Source organism: Ambystoma mexicanum, chromosome 3p (assembly GCF_040938575.1).
Source record: "Ambystoma mexicanum isolate Mex_15411 chromosome 3p, UKY_AmexF1_1, whole genome shotgun sequence".
Taxonomy (NCBI): domain Eukaryota; kingdom Metazoa; phylum Chordata; class Amphibia; order Caudata; family Ambystomatidae; genus Ambystoma; species Ambystoma mexicanum.
The window spans coordinates 320,622,396-320,640,262 of NC_090925.1; the positions used below are offsets into that span (position 1 = coordinate 320,622,396).

General features: G+C 50.3%; 1 protein-coding gene across 4 annotated transcripts in view; it reads right to left on the reverse strand.

Annotated features, from left to right (window-relative positions):
• Positions 1–260: 260 nt before the first annotated feature.
• The window catches only part of ZGPAT (zinc finger CCCH-type and G-patch domain containing), a 186,566-nt gene continuing 168,959 nt past the window's right edge, over positions 261–17,867 (reverse strand). For all 4 annotated transcript variants that reach the window (XM_069650883.1, XM_069650881.1, XM_069650882.1 and 1 more), the window contains one exon: positions 261–1,155. In XM_069650883.1, coding sequence (XP_069506984.1) covers positions 1,017–1,155 — 139 coding nt within the window. In that variant the 3' untranslated portion in view covers positions 261–1,016. The remainder of the gene's footprint in view (positions 1,156–17,867) is intronic.

Below are 17,867 nucleotides of genomic sequence, written 5' to 3' on the forward strand. Positions count from 1 at the left end.
CACCCTCCCGGAGGTATACATCTACCACACTCAAGGTCTGAAGGTATCCACCTAGTGGATATTTCATAGCTACTGTTCCGTTGTCCTTCGAGTGTGAGTTTTTCTCACTCTCATTCTCTCCACCTCATTCTCTCTCTGGAGTTTGCAGTAAACCCAGAGCATCCAGGGTCCGAGAACCCAGCAATCTTTACACAATTCAAAATGTGGAAAGTAAAGTAAATAAAGTTGCAGGTTTAAAAAAAAAAAAATTAAAACAAAGACACGTATAAACCGTTTTTATGATGGTTAACATTTAGAGACACCATCGAGCACATGTCCATAGACCCTCACTTGGTGTACAACTACCTATAGAGCCCACCATGGATTTTCTGGCACTTGTTGGCCACCACACAGGTTGCAAGGACAATATAGAGTAATAGGGGCCCCTTATCAAAAGATATGTACATCTAGAAACACTGGTCCTGCCTTTTGTTCAGTTGTGCCTTAAAGAGTAATAGTTGATGGATGGATGTTTCCCCACCTCCAGGTGTCACTACCCCCTGCCTCAGACATTTTCCAGTATCCTGAGGTGACCTACTGCCAGGTGTTGGTGCTCCCCCACTCAAGTGTCCCTCTGGAAGTTGGTAAGTTTTAGATGCAACAATTGTGTTGATGAAAGCTGGTGTGCAGGAGTGTCTTTCCTCTTCACAATCACTGGCCAGCCTCTGGAATTCAGAGGGTCGAATTGAGACGAGTGAGAAGTTGTTGCGGCGATTGAGGAGGTATACCAAAGCCATATGACCTTGGTTACTGTTAAAGAACCATCTGTGTTGAATGAACGGTAGAGTAGCAGTAGGGAGAGTGGGTTAGTTCTGCTGGCAGCAACAATCTGCCATACCAAATTGTTTATATCAAGATCCTTATGCTGAAGGCATTGTGCCCCATGACACGGCAGGAGAAACTAAGAGCCAGCCCCACTGCACCTTGCTGGACATGGATGAAATCCTCTCAAGTGACCACGAGCATCACGAAGAGGCTTAAAACTTGGTCATCTTCTTGTGCGTTTCAGCCTTTATCTGCTGGCCCTGGAGCTTTGCATCTTGGGCCTTAAGGTGTTCCAGCTGCCTCTGGGCATTACATAACCGCGACTCCAGTTGGCTGGTGACCATACTATCCCTACAAAGAAAGGAAAAAAGAAAATATGCTTAGAATACACGTGTGGAAGGTAACCTCACTTAAGCCAAAAAAGAAAACCTCCACTCAAAGGGAAGGTATCCCGAATGTGTCCACATACTTTGCAAGGCACTGCAATAGCAGGTATCTACAGTGCGCCAAAACAAGCAACTCTCCCCTAGAATAACACAGTGTGTCCATACAAAGCATTCCTGCTGCAAGGGAAGGTAACCACACAAACCACTGCACCCACATTAACAATGGATTGGGAAAGAATTCTCAACAACCACCACCACAGGTTTCCATACGAAGAGCAAAACCCTCCCTACATGTATTCACCCTAATCAATCACCAACAGGAGAAAGAATCAACACTTCTTGACCAGAAAGGGGGTAGTTTCTTACTTGTAACTCCATTGCTCCAGCGTTGGTATCTTTCATGGATTCACATGCTGTGAATATTCCCTGTCAGGCTGGGAAAACCCTGGTAACTTTAATATAGTAGTTTTCCTATGGAAGAAACGGTGTCCCATCAACGTCGTTATGGGTGCTTTGGGCAGCACCAATGGCACGTTGAGTGTATAGCTCCGCCGCTGCAGCTTCCCCTCAGATTTGAACCTCTCCAAAAGGAGGATGTCCCAAGAAGGATGTTTGTTTGAGGGCGCATGTGAATCCATGAAAGATACCAACACTGGAGAAATGGAGTTGCAGGTAGGCAACTACCCCCTTCTCCAGCATTGGATCATTCATGGATTCACATGCTGTGAATAGACTTTGCAGCAGTAGAAATGCTCGGAGGTGCATATCAGGCAAACAGGACGTAAACCTTGAGTAATAACAAAAAAAGAAGCATATAACCTTATTAAACAGGAGTAGAGCAAAACCCTGGAAGCTGCCTTGCTTTGAAAACGGCCTACCCTTATTGGAAGGGCCGAAAGCCACAAAGCTGTTTGAGGATCTGAACGGTCCAGGTAATACTTTACATCTCTTAACGTCCAGAGAATGTAAAGACTTTTTAGCCGGAGTAGAAGCATTAGGAAAAAAGGTTGTCCAGATTGATTGTAGTGTTTTTATGACAATCCGATGGAATCTTTGGAGTGAAATGTGGATTCGTAGAGAGCAGGACTGTATGCCTCATAAAGCGCAAATATGATGGGTCAATGACCAGAGCAGATACTAGTCTGGAGGACGTAATAGCCACTAGAAAGATTACCTTTCAAGTGAGGAATTTGATGTCAGCTGTTGACACAGACTCAAAGGGCAGTTTCATGAGGGCTGTAAAAACTAGGTTTAGGCTCGAAACAGGGGGGAACCTTTTCCTTTGGGGGGGAGAGAGGGGTTCATTCTGAAAAAGGTATTTCAGGAAACAGGAAATGCTTTATTGATCGGTCGTTGTAATGCAGGGTAGAAGATCTTTTTCGTGTGAATCTTGATATCGCCAAAGGTGAACCTTGATAGAAGACACAAGACCATCTTTTGCTAACAACAAAAGGTAAGAAAGGAGTCATTGAGGCGTCACATGTAATGGCTGCAGGTTAGGTTGCTGCGCACACCAAACGCAAAACCTCTTCCATTTACGGGTATATGATGTGTTGGAAGACAGAGCTCTTGCCGCTGACAAAATGCGGCGACAGTCTGGAGGTATATTTAGGTTTCTGAACTCAGATTGGTCATGAGCCATGCAGCTAACCTGAGGGAGCCTGTGTTGTGATGCCAAACCATTCCCTTGTTCCGAGATAGGCGATCCGGCTGGGACCCCAGGTGAAGAGGATTGTCCACCGCCAAGTGAAGAAGGTTGGAGAACCAGGTCTGGTTGGGCCAGAACGGGGCCACTAGGATGATTTTGCAGGGAACTTTACGAACCATTTGAATGGTTTTCCTTAGAAGAGGAAAAGCGGCAAACGTGTAGGCGAACATCCCCGTCCACAGAAAAGAGACTGTCCCCCCGGGAGTTCAGATGAGGGATACTGCTGGCAAATTGCTGGCACTGCTTTCGTGGCGGGCGAAAAGCTCTAGAGTGGGAAGGCCCCACTTTGTGAAGATCTTTGACACCTGGGAGTTGTTCAGTTGCCACTTGTGCGTCTGGGAGGAGTCCCTGCTGAGGGTATCCGCCTGTTTATTCTGAATCCCTGTCAGGTGGAAAGTCGGGATCTGGATCTTGTGCTGAATGGTCCAGTGCAAGATGTTCTGAGCTTCCTGGGATAGAATATGTGAGTGTCCCGCCCCCCCCCCGCCTTGCTTGCGCAGGTAGAACATGGTAGTTGTGTTGTCGGTGAGAACCCTCACTACCGAGCCTTTGATGAGGGAGAAAGGAATTGAGAGCCCAGTGCACCGCCCTGAGCTCCAGGACGTTGATATGTAGAGGTCTCCGTGGGTAACCACCGGTCTTTGACTTGGAACTGGTCGAGGTGAGCACCCCATCCTAGTTGCGAGGCGTCGGTCACAATAGTGCAAAGGAAATCCGGCTCCACCTGGGGCATGCCCAGTTTGAGGTTGAAGGGATGAGTCCACCACTGTAGGGCGTTTGCCAGGGACCGGGAGAGGACTACTTTGTCCGACCAGGAGCCCTGGATCTGGGACCATCTGGATTTGAGAAATACTTATGCTGGCCGCATATAAAAGGTAACAGTTTGTAATCCGAGGGATGCAAGACTACATGGTGCCGAGGAGAGACATAAGAGCAGACTGTGACAGACCTTCCCGGTGTAAAAGAGCCCGCTAGGGTCAAATGATCTCTATCCTCTCCTCTGCGGGTTTCACCAGATTGTGGGATGTCCGGAATTGTGCTACCAGTAAGACCAAATTCTTTGAGGGCGTCAGACAGGATTTGTTGAAGTTGATGGCAAAACCTTGTCGTAGAAGGAGCATTGTGCTGTTGAGAGACTCAACGTCTGTTGGTAAGTCATTCCCCGGGCAAACCAGTCATCCAATTACGGGTAAACGTAGTGGCCCTTTCTCCGGAGGAAAGCTGCCACAGGAGCCAGGCACCTGGTTAAGGTCCTGGGAGCCGATTTTAGGCCAAAAGGGAGAACCTGGAACTGGAATGGATGTTGCCCACAGTGAACCCGAGTAATATTCTGTGCTTTGGGTGAATTGGAATGTGAAAGTAGGCGTCCTAGAGATCTGGAGATGCTAAAAACTCTCAGGCTGCACCACCTTTATAATGTCTTGCAACGTTTTCATCCTGAATGTTTGCCTTTTTTTATTCTTGTTGAGCAACCGCAGGTCTAGAATAGGGCACCACTTTCCGTTTAGCTTCTTGGCCACAAAAAACCTGGAATAGGTACCCTTTCCTCTTGCCGATGGGGGACCACTCTTGATGGCCCCTTTTTTTCTTATACATGAGACGAACCTCTCGACGTAAGATGTGGAGGCGAGATTGAGATGTTTTTACCAGAGGAATGGGGTATTGCGGACGTTTGAAATCCAACAAGAGGCCGTAATGGATAGCATCTAGTGCCCATCTGTCAGTAGATATTTAACACCACTCGCTGAGGTGGAACGCCACCTTCCCTCCTATCCGACTGTCCCTGTGGCAGTAATGGTTGTGTTTGCTTTGACAGCCTCTTTGTGAAGAGGAGGATCCCTGTTTCCTTTGACCTTGGTAGTCCTCGTTACGTTGGGCGGTTTGAAAAGAACACCTGCAGCCTTGGGAATAGTAGGTGGATCTGTTGTATCCCTTATTGTCTCGAGAACCCTAAAATCTTCTGTTTCCCGAGACTCTGTGAAAGGGGCAAAAAGATCTACTGCCCTGCAGAGACGTAAGGGATCTTGCTGTATCAGAATCTGCTTTCATGGCCTTCAAAGCTTCTTCAATCTTTTCACTGAAAAGTGCCTCATCCTCACAAGGCATGTCCACAACCCTATGTTGCGCTTTCTGGCGGAAATCTGTGCAGCGCAGCCAAGCTTGATGCCTGAGAACTACCCAGTTGTTAATTTGTTTGAAGCTCGTCTCGGCTAGGTCGACAGCAATGTTGATGCCTCCTCCTCCCCCTTTCGCACCAAAAGCATAGCTTCTTTCCTCTGTTGCTCTGGAAGGTGGTCCAATAGTGGAGCTAGATGGTGCCACATCACGCGGTCATACCTTGCGATGATTGCCAAAGACGGCAACTTTCACGGTAGTCGCTCCTATTCTAAGGACTTTCTTCCCGAAAGCGTCCAGTTTACGGTTATCGTTATCCAGCAGGGTGGCACAATTGTGTTCGGAACAAGCTTTTCGGCTAGCCTCCTCGGACACAACAGACTCGAGTGTTGGCTGCGTTGTTAAGCACTTGGATTCGGGAGCTTTGAATTTTTTTTCCAAGCGCCCTTTGACTGCTGGCTCCATAAAATATGTATTTGTATTTTCTTTATTTGTATAGAGCGCCTGGCCCAGGGGCATCTGGGCGCTCAACTTAAGGTTTCAAAGGCAAGGAGGTGTTACAGAATTAAGTAAAGGCAGATTAGGTAAAAAAGTATATGAACAATACGGAATATACAATAGGAGGGTGCAAATAACAAACAGTAATACTACAAGAGAATGTACAAGAGAATAAGGAATATATGTACAAACATTGCAGGGTGTTTTCCGAGTGGTGGCAGCAACAGCAGTGCATGTTCAGACAGTGGGAGGATAAAAGGGTGCTTCATTGTACAGAGCCCCTCCTGCCACACATGATCTAGTATTGGGATTGAGAAAACATCCTTTCTCCTTTTCCCCATGTGATCGAACAAGAAACAGTCCTTTACCTCCTCTGGATTGAGGCAGAGTTCCTGGCAGGCCTTAGCCCTTCATGGCATGGAATGCACCTGTGTCATCAGGAGAAGATGGTTGGGCCGGACTACACGGGGCATCCTGGTCCAGGTCTGTATCCTAAGTGTCCGCCCTCCTCTGAGAAGAGGAGACCGTGGAAAGGGTGTCCTGTGGGGCAATGTCCTGGTCAACCAGCTCTCCTTCCACCTGCTCCCTGACTCGAGGACTAAACTCCCATAGTGGATGGGGGAGGTGGTCTAGCTGGGGATTGTTTTCTGGGGTGAGCACCCTGGTTTTGTAAGGCATCGAATGAATCCTTCTGACGAGGTGTAATCAGCAGGCTTTGCAACAGCGGGACTGATGGAGCCCGAGGCATTGAAAGCCTAGCATCTAGTTGTCCTAGGAGAGATTACAAAGTGGAGAGTACTTGCATAGACAGCAATGAATGAGGATTTATCAGAGGATATTGGAGGTGGAAGTGCCCCCATGGCCATTGATGTGGATGGTAAGGAAGGAGTTTTGCGTTTGCTGTAGGCCCAAGATAGAAGGATCTGGAAAAGGCGGTTCTGAACCTTCTTCGGGATCCAACTCAAAAATGGCCTGCTCGTCGTAGGGCTCGTCGTAGGGAGGTGCTTCAAAGTAGGATGTAATTTCAGGTTGAAGGATGTCCTCTGGTAGAATGGTCGGAGACCTTTCGAAAAGAGGTTGTTCCATAGGAGCAGCTGTGTGCGTTGATCTGCCCTTGGGAGATGGATCTTCTGTTGCCAAAATCGGGTTGGGCTGGTCCCGTAGAAGAAGTACGTGTCGGAGATTTTCTTTGTCGTCAACAGGACAGTGGCTGACAGAGTGGTCGACAGGATGGTCACTGATGAACCGGTCATCACCGATGAGTCGACGGGAGACTAGCTGTAGATATTGTCTTCGCCAACGATTCCATCGCAGATGCACAAAGCAATGGTTTGGATGACGACTTGGATTCGTGTTTTGTAGACTCATGGCCGGAGGCGGGCCTATGGGACGCTGATGAGGAATGAAGTTCATCTGTGGACAAAGACTTCTTTGCTGATTAGGATGAGGACGTAGGCCTTGATGTGAATTTTTCCGTCGACGAAGATTTGAGAGCCAATTCCACCGATTTTTGCAGGTGTGAGCCCTTCTCCTTTGATCTTTCGGAGCGTGACGTGGGAGTGTCATGAGAGGGGGGAACCTGCAACCTCTCACCACTCAATGAGGCCTTTTCTGGGATAATGAAGGTTTGGCCTTATCCGGACTGGAAGAAGGCCTAGGTTCACCTGTCTGCTGTTTCTTTGTCAGCGGTTCTTCTGATCTGGACCTTTGGCGCGATGGTGAACTCTTGTCTGAGGGAGTGGCAGCCCTGCCGTTGCGTGAGAAGCCGACCTCCAAAGCCAGATAGGCTCCATCGTTTAGCCAATAAATTAGGCGCCTATTCCGGTCTGTGAGGGTTTTTTGTGAGAACCCCCGACAGATGATGCAATCTTCTGCCGAATGATTAGGGAACAAACAGTATAGGCACTCTGAATGCCTGTCTCCCACGTTTACATTCTAGAGGCTACAGGTCTCGCACAGCCTGAACAAAGATTTCTTCGGACCCGAGTATTCCATAATGGGACTGGAAACACCTTTCCTTTGTTGAAAGACTGGAATCAGCGAAAGCTGAAGTGAAGAAAAAAGTTCTCACAAAAAGACCGATTCTCTCAGGAAAGAAAGCGAGATAATCCCAATGGTTTGGAAGACAGTTGAAATATAAGGGGAAGCTGCAGGGGCAGAGCTATACACTCGACATCCTACTGGTGCTGCCCAAAGCACCCATAATGACATTGATGGGACACTCAAGGTGTCAAAGTTTTTTCCATAGGAAAAGGACTATATTAAAGTTACTGGGGTTTACCAGCCTGACAACGGGAAATATTCATAGCATGTGAATCCATGAAAGATCCAATGCTGGAGAAGGGGAGGTAACCACACTAGTACCCACACTAACCACAGTAAGTGCCAAGTGGCGAATTTTCTCACTGAAGGCGGCGTGGAAATATGTTCCAGTAATGAGTGCAAGCAACCAAGTGTTCTGCAGAGGCCCAAACCAACCAAGGGTGTGGTAGGGGTTTGTCCCAGGTTATTAAATAATGGGGTAAAAGGGTGCATTTTACAGCATGTTTTGTTTTGAAGAAGAGATATAATTTACAATCGGTTCTGTATGGTAGCACAAGAAGTAATCCAGCAGATGCCAAGTCACCATATCAGCTGTGCCAATATGGCTACCATAAAACAGCAGGTTTATGTTGACTTTGCCCAATACTGCTAGTATTGCCACTGTAAGTATACTTGTTCATACTAGCTGTACCAATATATGCTGCCCACACAGGGGAACGGATGGCTGAGGTTACATAAAAGCGGCGCATAACGATTTGGCTGCCGCCTTCGAGGTCTGCAACCTCAAGACTCTCGTTATTCTTGCTGCCAAAAAAACGAGATCCATCAAAAGGCATGTTGCGAAGCCTAGACTGCACATCTGGTGCAAAACCAGACCAGACCAGACTTCAACTACGCAAACCTGCGCATGACAGTGCTGGTAGCCATGGATCTGCTGATGCTACCCGCAGTATCCAGTCCTGAATGAAGGGATTCACAATTAGCTTCCTTGCCGTCCTTAATAGCCAAGAGGCCATCCCTTTCTTCCCCCTCGGGAATGTGCTCTGCTGCCATAGAAAATGCAATCCTATATGCCATATCATATCCCACAGAGTATACAAAAATGTTGCCAAGGCACAAGTGGAGTTGGCAGATTTCAGTGCCATGCTCCCTGCAGAAAATGCCTTTCCTCGCCCATCCATCTACATGCTTAGTGTCCCTATCGGGAGGGATGGTGGGGTACGCTGCCTGTTTGGAAGTAGCTGTAGCCACCTGCACCACCAGACTCTCAATAGTGGGGTGTTTCGACAGGTAGTCGGGGTCACTACTTGAGTGGCAGCATTTTTTTAACTTATTAACTGCCGGATTGGCCTCTGGAGTTTCCCAGTTTCTAGCCACCCTTTTTTGTAATGCCAAATGGAAGGGCAAAACAGGGTCAGTCCAAGGACACTTATCCTAAATATCGGTGAGATCATCTTGTTCATAAGGGAGTGGTGGCCTACTCCATCCCATGTACTGAGTTGCCTGTATGAAGCGTCAGCATGTTCAACAGGCTCAGGTCTTCCAAACTCCAGTTCGGGTCAAGTATCTACTACACTTGCAGACTGTAAATTGTCATACAAGTCCTTAATTCTGGACTCCTCTGATATTGAACACTCTGGCACATTGGGTGTCCCATATTAGAACCCAAAATGAGCATCTTCCTCATCAGAACGTTCCTCCTCTTCAAAATGTTAAGTGAGTGACTTGAAAAACTTCTTATTGGGAAGAGGAGCATACATTTTTTTCAGGTTTGGAAGTTATAGGCTTAGATGACGAAGGCTTTATTGGTGCCGAAAGAGGACGGGCGCTCGACTTCAATGTAACAGCCGGCGTATGTGGCGCAGCTTTTGGCGTCGATGTCGAGGGCCTGGCGGGCGTTGAAGACACCGCCGGCAAAGGTCGTAATGGCGTCAAGGACCTCGACTTTTTCTTGTGCTCATCATCGGGTGAAGGCCTCGAGTGCTCCCGGTGCTTGTCAGGCCATTTTCCCGGGCTCGGGTGCGTGCAGGATTTCGGGTGAGACCTATCTTTAACAGCTTCCTTCAAAGGCTCGGTAGGAGCATGACCATGCTTTTCAAAAAGGTTTTTAACATTTCTGATCGGAAAGCTTCCCATTCAGCTGGGGTAGATTTTTTTTTGTAGAGCAAGCTACCCTTTCGGGTGAGGCATCGGAAGAAGAAGTCGACGAAGCGACCTCCGTTGCCTTCTCTTTGAGGATGAGTGGTGGGAGCCACTCCTGGACCTAGAGTGCGGGCCTTCCTTCCTCTGAGGAGAGTCGCCTCTCAACTCGCCGGTCGGAGGCCTAGCGGGTTGGGGCTTAGGGGATTTGGGCATTTTTCCTAACTGGACTTTCCCCTTCCGTTGCTTCAAGGCCTTTCCTGTCATGGACTGACACTTGGAACAACTAGACGTATCGTGGTCCTCCTCGAAGCACCACAAGAAGATACAGTGTGGGTCCCAGCATTTTTTGAAGCCAGACTTCGGTGTCGACGGAGTCGAAGATGAAAAAATATCGAAGAATCTTGTAACAAACAGTCACAAAACAAGGCGTGCCGAATTTCGTTATCGAAAGCGAATGCTGTCGCGGAAAAAAAGAACTGAGGCCAACGGGTACAGCGCGAGCTACATATACCCTCTGATGACATCACCCTCTACGCAGGCCTTCGAGGGACATCGACTCGACGCATAGCGCCTTCTGTCGAAAGTTTTCTAAAGCAGCTGAAGCTGGACATTACACGTCAAAGATGTGGAAAACGTTGAAGGACACAATCCCTTCAAATTTGCATTTTAGATTCTGGAGATAGAAGCTCTGCTGGGACATTGGGTGTTCCAAACTCATACCCAAATGGAGCCTGCTCTTCCTCATCTTCCTCGAAGATGAAAACCATTGACCTGAAGAAATCTGATCAAGGTAGGGGTAAGACCTGGTCGAGCCAATGACAGGTTTTAATTCAAAGGCACAGAATGCCTTGATGGTGTCGAAGGCGCTCAGGGTTTCGATAACTTCGCAGAACCGGTCAATGAATGACCTGATTGCTTTGAATGCAATGGTTTCAAATTGATTATGTGCCTTGATGGTTCAGGCGGCATACTCCACGGCTTCGATAACTTCAAAGAAGGTTTCGAGACCGGAGATGAAGGCTTCGAGGAGGCAGATGTCGATTTCTTCATGTGCATCGATGAAGATTCCTTTGACTCGTGTCAGAGCCTCTCCTCCCGGGCTCTAAGGCATAAGGGAAGGAACAAGTAACTTACCTGTAACTGTTGTTCTCCAGCATGGGTCTGGCATGGATTCACATGCTCACAAATATTCCCCGTCCTCAGGCTGGGAATCCTCGGTAAAGAAAAAAAATCAGTTTCAGTTTCTGACCTGTCTTTCTACTAGTAACCAATCACTGGTCTCTGGGTCATACTGCCCCCAGCCAATGACTGCCCTCTACCTAAGCCCCTCCACTGGCAGCAATCTTCAGATTTGGCCGCACGTAAAGTGACAGTAGGACCAAGAGAAGAGCCGCAGAGGGGTGGGAGGGAGGCTTCGCATGTGAATCCATGCCAGACCCATGATGGAGAACAACAGTTACAGGTAAGTAACTTGTTCCTTCTCCAGCATGGGGTCTGGCGTGGATTCACATGCTCATGAATACAAGAATACATAGCAGTACGCACATGCACAACCACAGGAGGTGGCAAGGCTCAACATTAAGCATTTAAGCAACTCAACATTAAGCATCTCTTACCTCCTCACCAGGCTCACCTTCAAGCGAACAGGTTGAGCAGCACTGCCTGGCCAACTCTGGACTCCTCCCTGGAATCCCGATCGATGCAGTAAATTTTCGTGAAGGTGTTTGTCGACTTCCACGTAGCAGCCCTGCAGATGTCCAGCAGGGGCACACCAGACAGGAACGCCGCGGTAGCAGCGATCACTCTGGTCGAATGGGCTCTCAGACGGCCGGGCAGCGGTAGGTTTGCCAACCGGTGACAGTGCATGATGCAGCCGGAGAGCCATCTGGAAATGGAAGTCTTCGAGAGAGCCTTCCCTTGATTCACAGACCCAAAGTTCAATAAGTTGTGACATCTTCCGAAAACTTTTCATGCGGTCCACGTAGAATTTCAGCGCTCTAGCTACATCCATCGAGTGCAAAGTCCTCTCGGCCGGCGTCGAAGGTGACGGGAAGAAAACTGGTAACACCAAGGGCTCGTTGAGGTGGAAGTCCGACGGCACCTTGGGCATGAAGGAGGGGTGCGTCCTCAGCACCACCCTTGTGTCATGAAAAGTCAAGTATGGAGGCTTGCAAGATAGGGCCTGGATCTCTCCCACTCGTCGTGCGGAGGTGATGGCCACGAGGAACGCGGTCTTCCATGACAGGAACTTCAAAGGCGCCGAATGCATAGGCTTGAATGGGGCCCCCCATGAGCCTGGTCAGCACCACATTAAGCTCCCACGCCGGGGCAGGAGCCTTCACCGGCGGGAATGATCGGAATAGTCCCTTCATAAATTCCTTCACCAGGCGATGAGACCACAAGGACGCCCGACCCGTAGTCCTGGTATATCGGGAGATGGCAGCCAGATGTATTTTGATGGAGGCGTGAGCCAGTCCAGCTTTGGCCAGCGACAGTAGGTACGGCAGTACTTGAGGGGCTGTAATCCGCAGACTATGGTTCGTGATGGAGAATGGCGCCTCCTTCTCTGGAGAGAAGATCCGCATCCATCTGCAGTTTGACTGGGGGGCGCCGACACGTCCAGAAGGTCCGGGAACCATATCTGCCTCGGTACAATGAGGATCATGCTGCACCGGGACCATCTGAGTTGACTGACGAGTCGCAGAAGCAACGGCAACGGTGGGAATGCATAAATGAACAGGCCGTCCCAGGGGAAGGAGAATGCATCGCCCATGCTCCCTGGCTGGGAAAATCTGCTGGCAAACCTCTGGCACTTGGTGCTCGTCGCCGCCGCGAACACATCGATCTGGGGAGTGCCCCATCGTCAGAATATGAGATCCACTTGATCCTGCCGAAGCTCCCACTCGTGCCAAGAGCACAGCTCCGTGCTGAGTGAGTCGGCGACAGTGTTCTTTACTCCTGCCAGATGAAAGGTTACCAGCAACATCCCCTGGGCGACGGCCCAGTGCCATAGATCCTGCGCTTCCTGGACAGGGCTGGGGATCTGGTGCCCCCCCCCTGCTTCCGGATGTAGAACATCATGGTGGTGTTGTCGGGGAAGACCCGTACCACTTTGCCCTTGAGGGACGGTAGGAAAGACCCGAGGGCCCAGAACACAGCCCAGAGCTCTAGAACGTTGATGTGCAGTGACCTCTCCTCTGGGAGAGAAAGGCCCCTTGCGTGGAGATCTCCGGTGTGCGCTCCCCCTCCTTCCAGGGAGACGGCCGTCATCCCAGTCTCCTGATGTGCTGGGGTCTGGAACTCCATGCCTGCCGCGAGATGCGCGCAGGTGCCCCACCACCGGATCGCTTGACGGAAAGTCTCGTTGAGGGAGAGCTTGTCTTCAAAGCTTCCCACCACTTGCATCCAACGGGCGTCGTGGAACTCCTGCAGTGGCAGCATCCGCAACCTGCACAGACGCACAAGGTAGATGCATGACGACATGACGTGCAGGGACTTGATGGACCTCACCCTGGCCCCTTCCATGGTCAACAGCTGTTGTACCTTTCCCAGGATGGCCTTCGTCCTCTCCTCCGACGGTGAAGCCAACCACGCCACTGTGTCGAGTCTGGCTCCCAGGAACTTGGCGTCCTGCGATGGTACCGAGCAAGACTTTGCAAAGTTGATTGAGAACCCCAGTTCCATGAGCAGGCGGACGGTCTTCGATGTGTGGTCGACTGCAAGTTCTCTTGACTTTGCTCGGATGAGCCAATCCTCCAGATAGGGGTATACGAGGATTCCCTGCAGGCGCCGCCACCGGTGCCAGGCACTTGGTAAAGACCCTTGGCGCTGACTTCAACCCGAAGGGCAGTGCTTTAAACTGGTAGTGCCGCCCTTGGACCACGAATTATAGAAACATTCAATGTCCTTTGTGTATGGGGATGTGGAAGTAGGCATCCTCCAAGTCCAGCGACGACAGGAAGTCTCCTTCCTCCAGTTGTCCCAGCATGTGCTGAAGGGTGACCATCCAGAACTTCTGGGATTTGATGTATTTGTTGAGGCGGCGAAGGTCTAGGATGGGCCGCCAGCCGCCGTTCTTTCGGGCGAGGAAGTACCGCTAGTATACTGCGGAGCCCCAGAGCCTCTTTGGGCCGAGTTCTATCACATCCTTTCTCAGCATTGCTCGTACCTCCAAAAGCAGCTGTTGAACATGGATTTCTTTCCTGGCCACAGGTGGGGAACGGGGGCACTTCCTTTGGAACTCCAGAGTGTGCCCGTGGGCCAGGGCATCCAGCACCCAACGGTCGGTGGAGATGGACTCCCACATGCTGATTAAGTTTGCTAGTCAGCCTCCCACCAGGGTGCTCAGGTGGGGGCCCGACGTCACAGCCGGTTCAGTCCTGTTTCGCCGAGGCCTTGCCACCCTGGGCTCCTTGGTGACGAGGACGATATCCACCGGCCTTGCTGCAGCCTCTGTAGGCGTCTTGCGACAAGGTGCGGGCCGCCTGACGGTACAATGAGGAACTGCTGCCGAATCCTTTGAAGGCACCTTGAGATTTGCCTCCGGAGGTCCAAAAGGACGGCCTTCGCTGAAGGAGTGCCCAAGGCACGGGCCGTCTCGGTGTCCGCCTTGATGGCCCGCAGTGACTCGTCCACTGCCTTGCCAAACAGGTTGTTTCCGTCGAAGGGCATGTCCAGTACCCTGGTCTGCACATCCTGACGAAAGCCGATGGCCCTGTGCCAACCGCGCTGACCAAGGCAAACGTTGTTGCCCATCTGACGAAATCTGGCGTTGGCGATATCCGTGGCTACCGTGATCCAAAGCCACCTCGCCCTCTTGTCGTCTGGGAGGAAGTACAGGAGGGGAGCGATCTTGAACCACAGCTCCCTATCATAGCAGGCCACGATCGCGAGGGCATTGGCCACCTTGATGGTCATCGCTGCCGACGAGATGACCCAACGTCCCATGGCATCTAGCTTCTTCCCCTCGCCGTCTGGCGAGGAAGTGGAAGAGGACGCCATCGCCCCTGCCGCTTTCTTCTTGGCTGCCGCGGAGACCACTGAAACGGGGGTCGGTTGCGCCCCGAGGCACATAGGAGCGGAGTCCGGGAGCCGGTACTTTTCATACCAGTCTCTCTTCGCAGGGGCCGTGGACGGGTTCTTCAGAAGGGACAGTCCTTTGTCCCAGATGTCCTCTTCTTCTTCCTCCTCCTCCTCCTCCTCCTCCTCCTCCGGAGGTGAAGACTGGAAGGGTGGAGAAGGATGGACTCTCCTCTGCTTGGGTGCAGGACTCCGACGGTCCAGGCACCACTGGATCCTCCACCGGAGGCAAGGGTAGCCTCATCCTTCTCGGTTCACAGGGTTTGCAGTGCCAGCAAAATGTCATCCTGCCTGTCCGTCGGCGGTTGCATCAGATGTGACGGGAGCACTGGCAGCGGTTTGGTGTCCGGTTCCTCGTCGACCTGCCGTTCTTCGTCGGCTCCCTCGCTCTCTACGTCCGCCTCATCGGGATCCTTCCCGCAGGCCCCCTCCTCAAACTTCTTGTCCAGGTTTGCTTTGACGACAGCTCGTCCTCGGAAGAGTTATCTGAGTCCATTCGGACTACCTCGCCCCTCCTCCCCCCCCCCTTCTCATCCCAGGATTTCACGGGGGGCCTTTCAATAGGCTGGAAAGACGATTCCCTCCAGGATGGCAGGGAAATTCTAGGCCTGGAAGTCGCCTCCACTGGGGTCGCCTCCGTAGGCTTCGCCAGGGCCGCCATAACTCCCTCAATCGAGGCCTTAGCCAGGTGAATCAGGGCCTTCACAACCTTGGGCGCGTCTGAGGCCTTCACTGTGGGGGGGGGGGGGGGGGGGGGGGGGTCACCGCCTCGCTCCCTCTTGGCTTTTTCCATCGGGGCCTGCAGGGGTTTCTCCCGAAGCTTAACCAGGTTGTCAGACCTCCTCTTCACTGAGCCGGAGGGTTGGCTCGTGGATGACAGCGGTGGTGACATTGCGTCCTTCCTGGCAGCCGAGGAGCCCAAACCGACAGCGCTCCCGGTGCCCGCGGACGTGCAGTGCTTTGCCTTGTTGGGCCCCCGTCGCCGGAGTGCCCTCAAAGGTCTTAGAAGACTGCTCTGACTTCTCACCTGCTGCTGGGCTCTTTGCCTCCAGCCAGTTAGCAAGTCGTGTACGATGGTCCTTTACGGTCCGGGAGGACATGCTCTTGCAGAACGCACAGTTCTCCTCCACGTGCGACTCGTCGGCGTGAAGGCAGTAGAGGCACCGGGAGTGCTCATCTTCCTTGAAGACGTTCTGTAGCCCATATCCTGGGCAGATTCTAAACATCTTGAATCCAACGGGCGTCGCGTCTCCTTTGTCCTGGACCATGTCCACGCGGGTTAGTCCTCAAAGGTCTTCCGGAATCCTCCAAGAAGTTAACTTCGATGAAAATTCACCCTCGAGGGGCATAGAAATTTCCGAAACGGGTCCCCGTTAATCGGAAGATGAAACGGTGGAGTTTAAGGCTCGATTTGACCGAAAAATAAAGAGTAAACTCTTTGGAAAAATGCAACACGCAGTAAAAGCTCAAGAGCTAAGCACGAGGACTCCCAACACTTGAACATGCAGTAAAAATCTGATGATGGCTGCCAGAGGAGGGGCTTAGGTAGAGGGCAGTCATTGGCTGGGGGCAGTATGACCCAGAGACCAGTGATTGGTTACTAGTAGAAAGACAATTCAGAAATTAAACTGAAACTGATTTTTTCTTTACCAAGGATTCCCAGCCTGACGACAGGGAATATTCATGAGCATGTGAATCCATGCCAGACCCCATGCTGGAGAAGGAGACATACGAGACTCCCTACTGGTCTTTGTAGATGCAGAGGGTGGCTCGATTTCCCCGACTCCTTGAGAGGGGCACTCGTGGAACCAGTCTGAAAAATGTCAAGCATTAAGCAAAATCTTCCCATTCTGCAAGAGTTGAAGATTTTTTTTATGGAAAGACACTATCCTGAGAGGAGGAAGAAGTCGACCAAGACCCGTGGCATTGCTTCTTTGTGAGACGACAATGACAAATGCTGTGATCGACCATCTCCGACGTTTAGGATGCTTCTTCTCGCAGGAGCCATCCCTTGAGTCAGAGGACGATTTTCTTTTGGATGTGTAATGGAAGAGTCTTTGGGAGAGGATTTACCTACTTCAAGTTTCTGTGTTCTTTCCCACAAAGCCTCGACTGACATGGATTGACCAAGCCACAGTCGTCCACCTTGTGGCCTATCCCCAAACACCACAGACAGACAAGGTGCGGGTCTGCGATGGACAACTACAATGACAAATTCTGCCTGTGGCCAACAAACACCTACATTACAGGAACGAGGCTGCCACCCCTGGACACAAAGCCTTTGGTACCTCCTACACTTCACACCTAGAAAGCTTACAAGCATGCAGAGCTCAGGTTACTTCAGATCTGCAACCTCAATACAAAGCACGATATGTAGGGGGGTATAAACCATCGGTTGGTGCCTTAGGGCGGTCCACTAATATGTGGTAAACTGCAGTGGCAGCACTGAGGTATTGCCCTTACCCTCTATTCAGAAAGTATTAACAATGATTGTGCTGTCAACTTGGCCAACACCCTAAGAGTAGAGAACATGTACATACGTCATTCAAGGTTTCCAAAGTCAATATGATAGTGTCATGTATTATTGTGCTTGATAGCAGGCTGCTATCGAGCACAATAGTGGAGACCATTCTAATGGCAGTGGTACAAAGCCTAATAACATAAATACAGTATCACTGGATGGTCCTGGCATACCAGTTCAATTGGCTCATTAGGAGCTTCAATAATACATGGAGTCCTAATTATATTTGCCATTTTGTTGGCAATTTATTGCATAGATCTGTTGATCAAATGTGTTTAATGTTTGGGAAAGAAGACTTAATACCTTGAAAAGTTAATGACAAATTGTTTCTAATGAAGACCTTTTGAAATGTTGGAAAAAGACCGGTGTGTTTGGGGCTATTCATCCAGAATATTTAGATGTGTGGAACTAGTGATTATTGGTCTCAAAAGGGGGGCGACGGGTGGAGGAAAAGTGTATTTAGATTAAATGAGGGTTCAGAAGGAATTGGACTGAAACGTATTTGTAAGCGAAATCATATTTTTGTTTTAAAAAGAAACGCACTGAATTAAGGAGATTGAGCCTTATATTC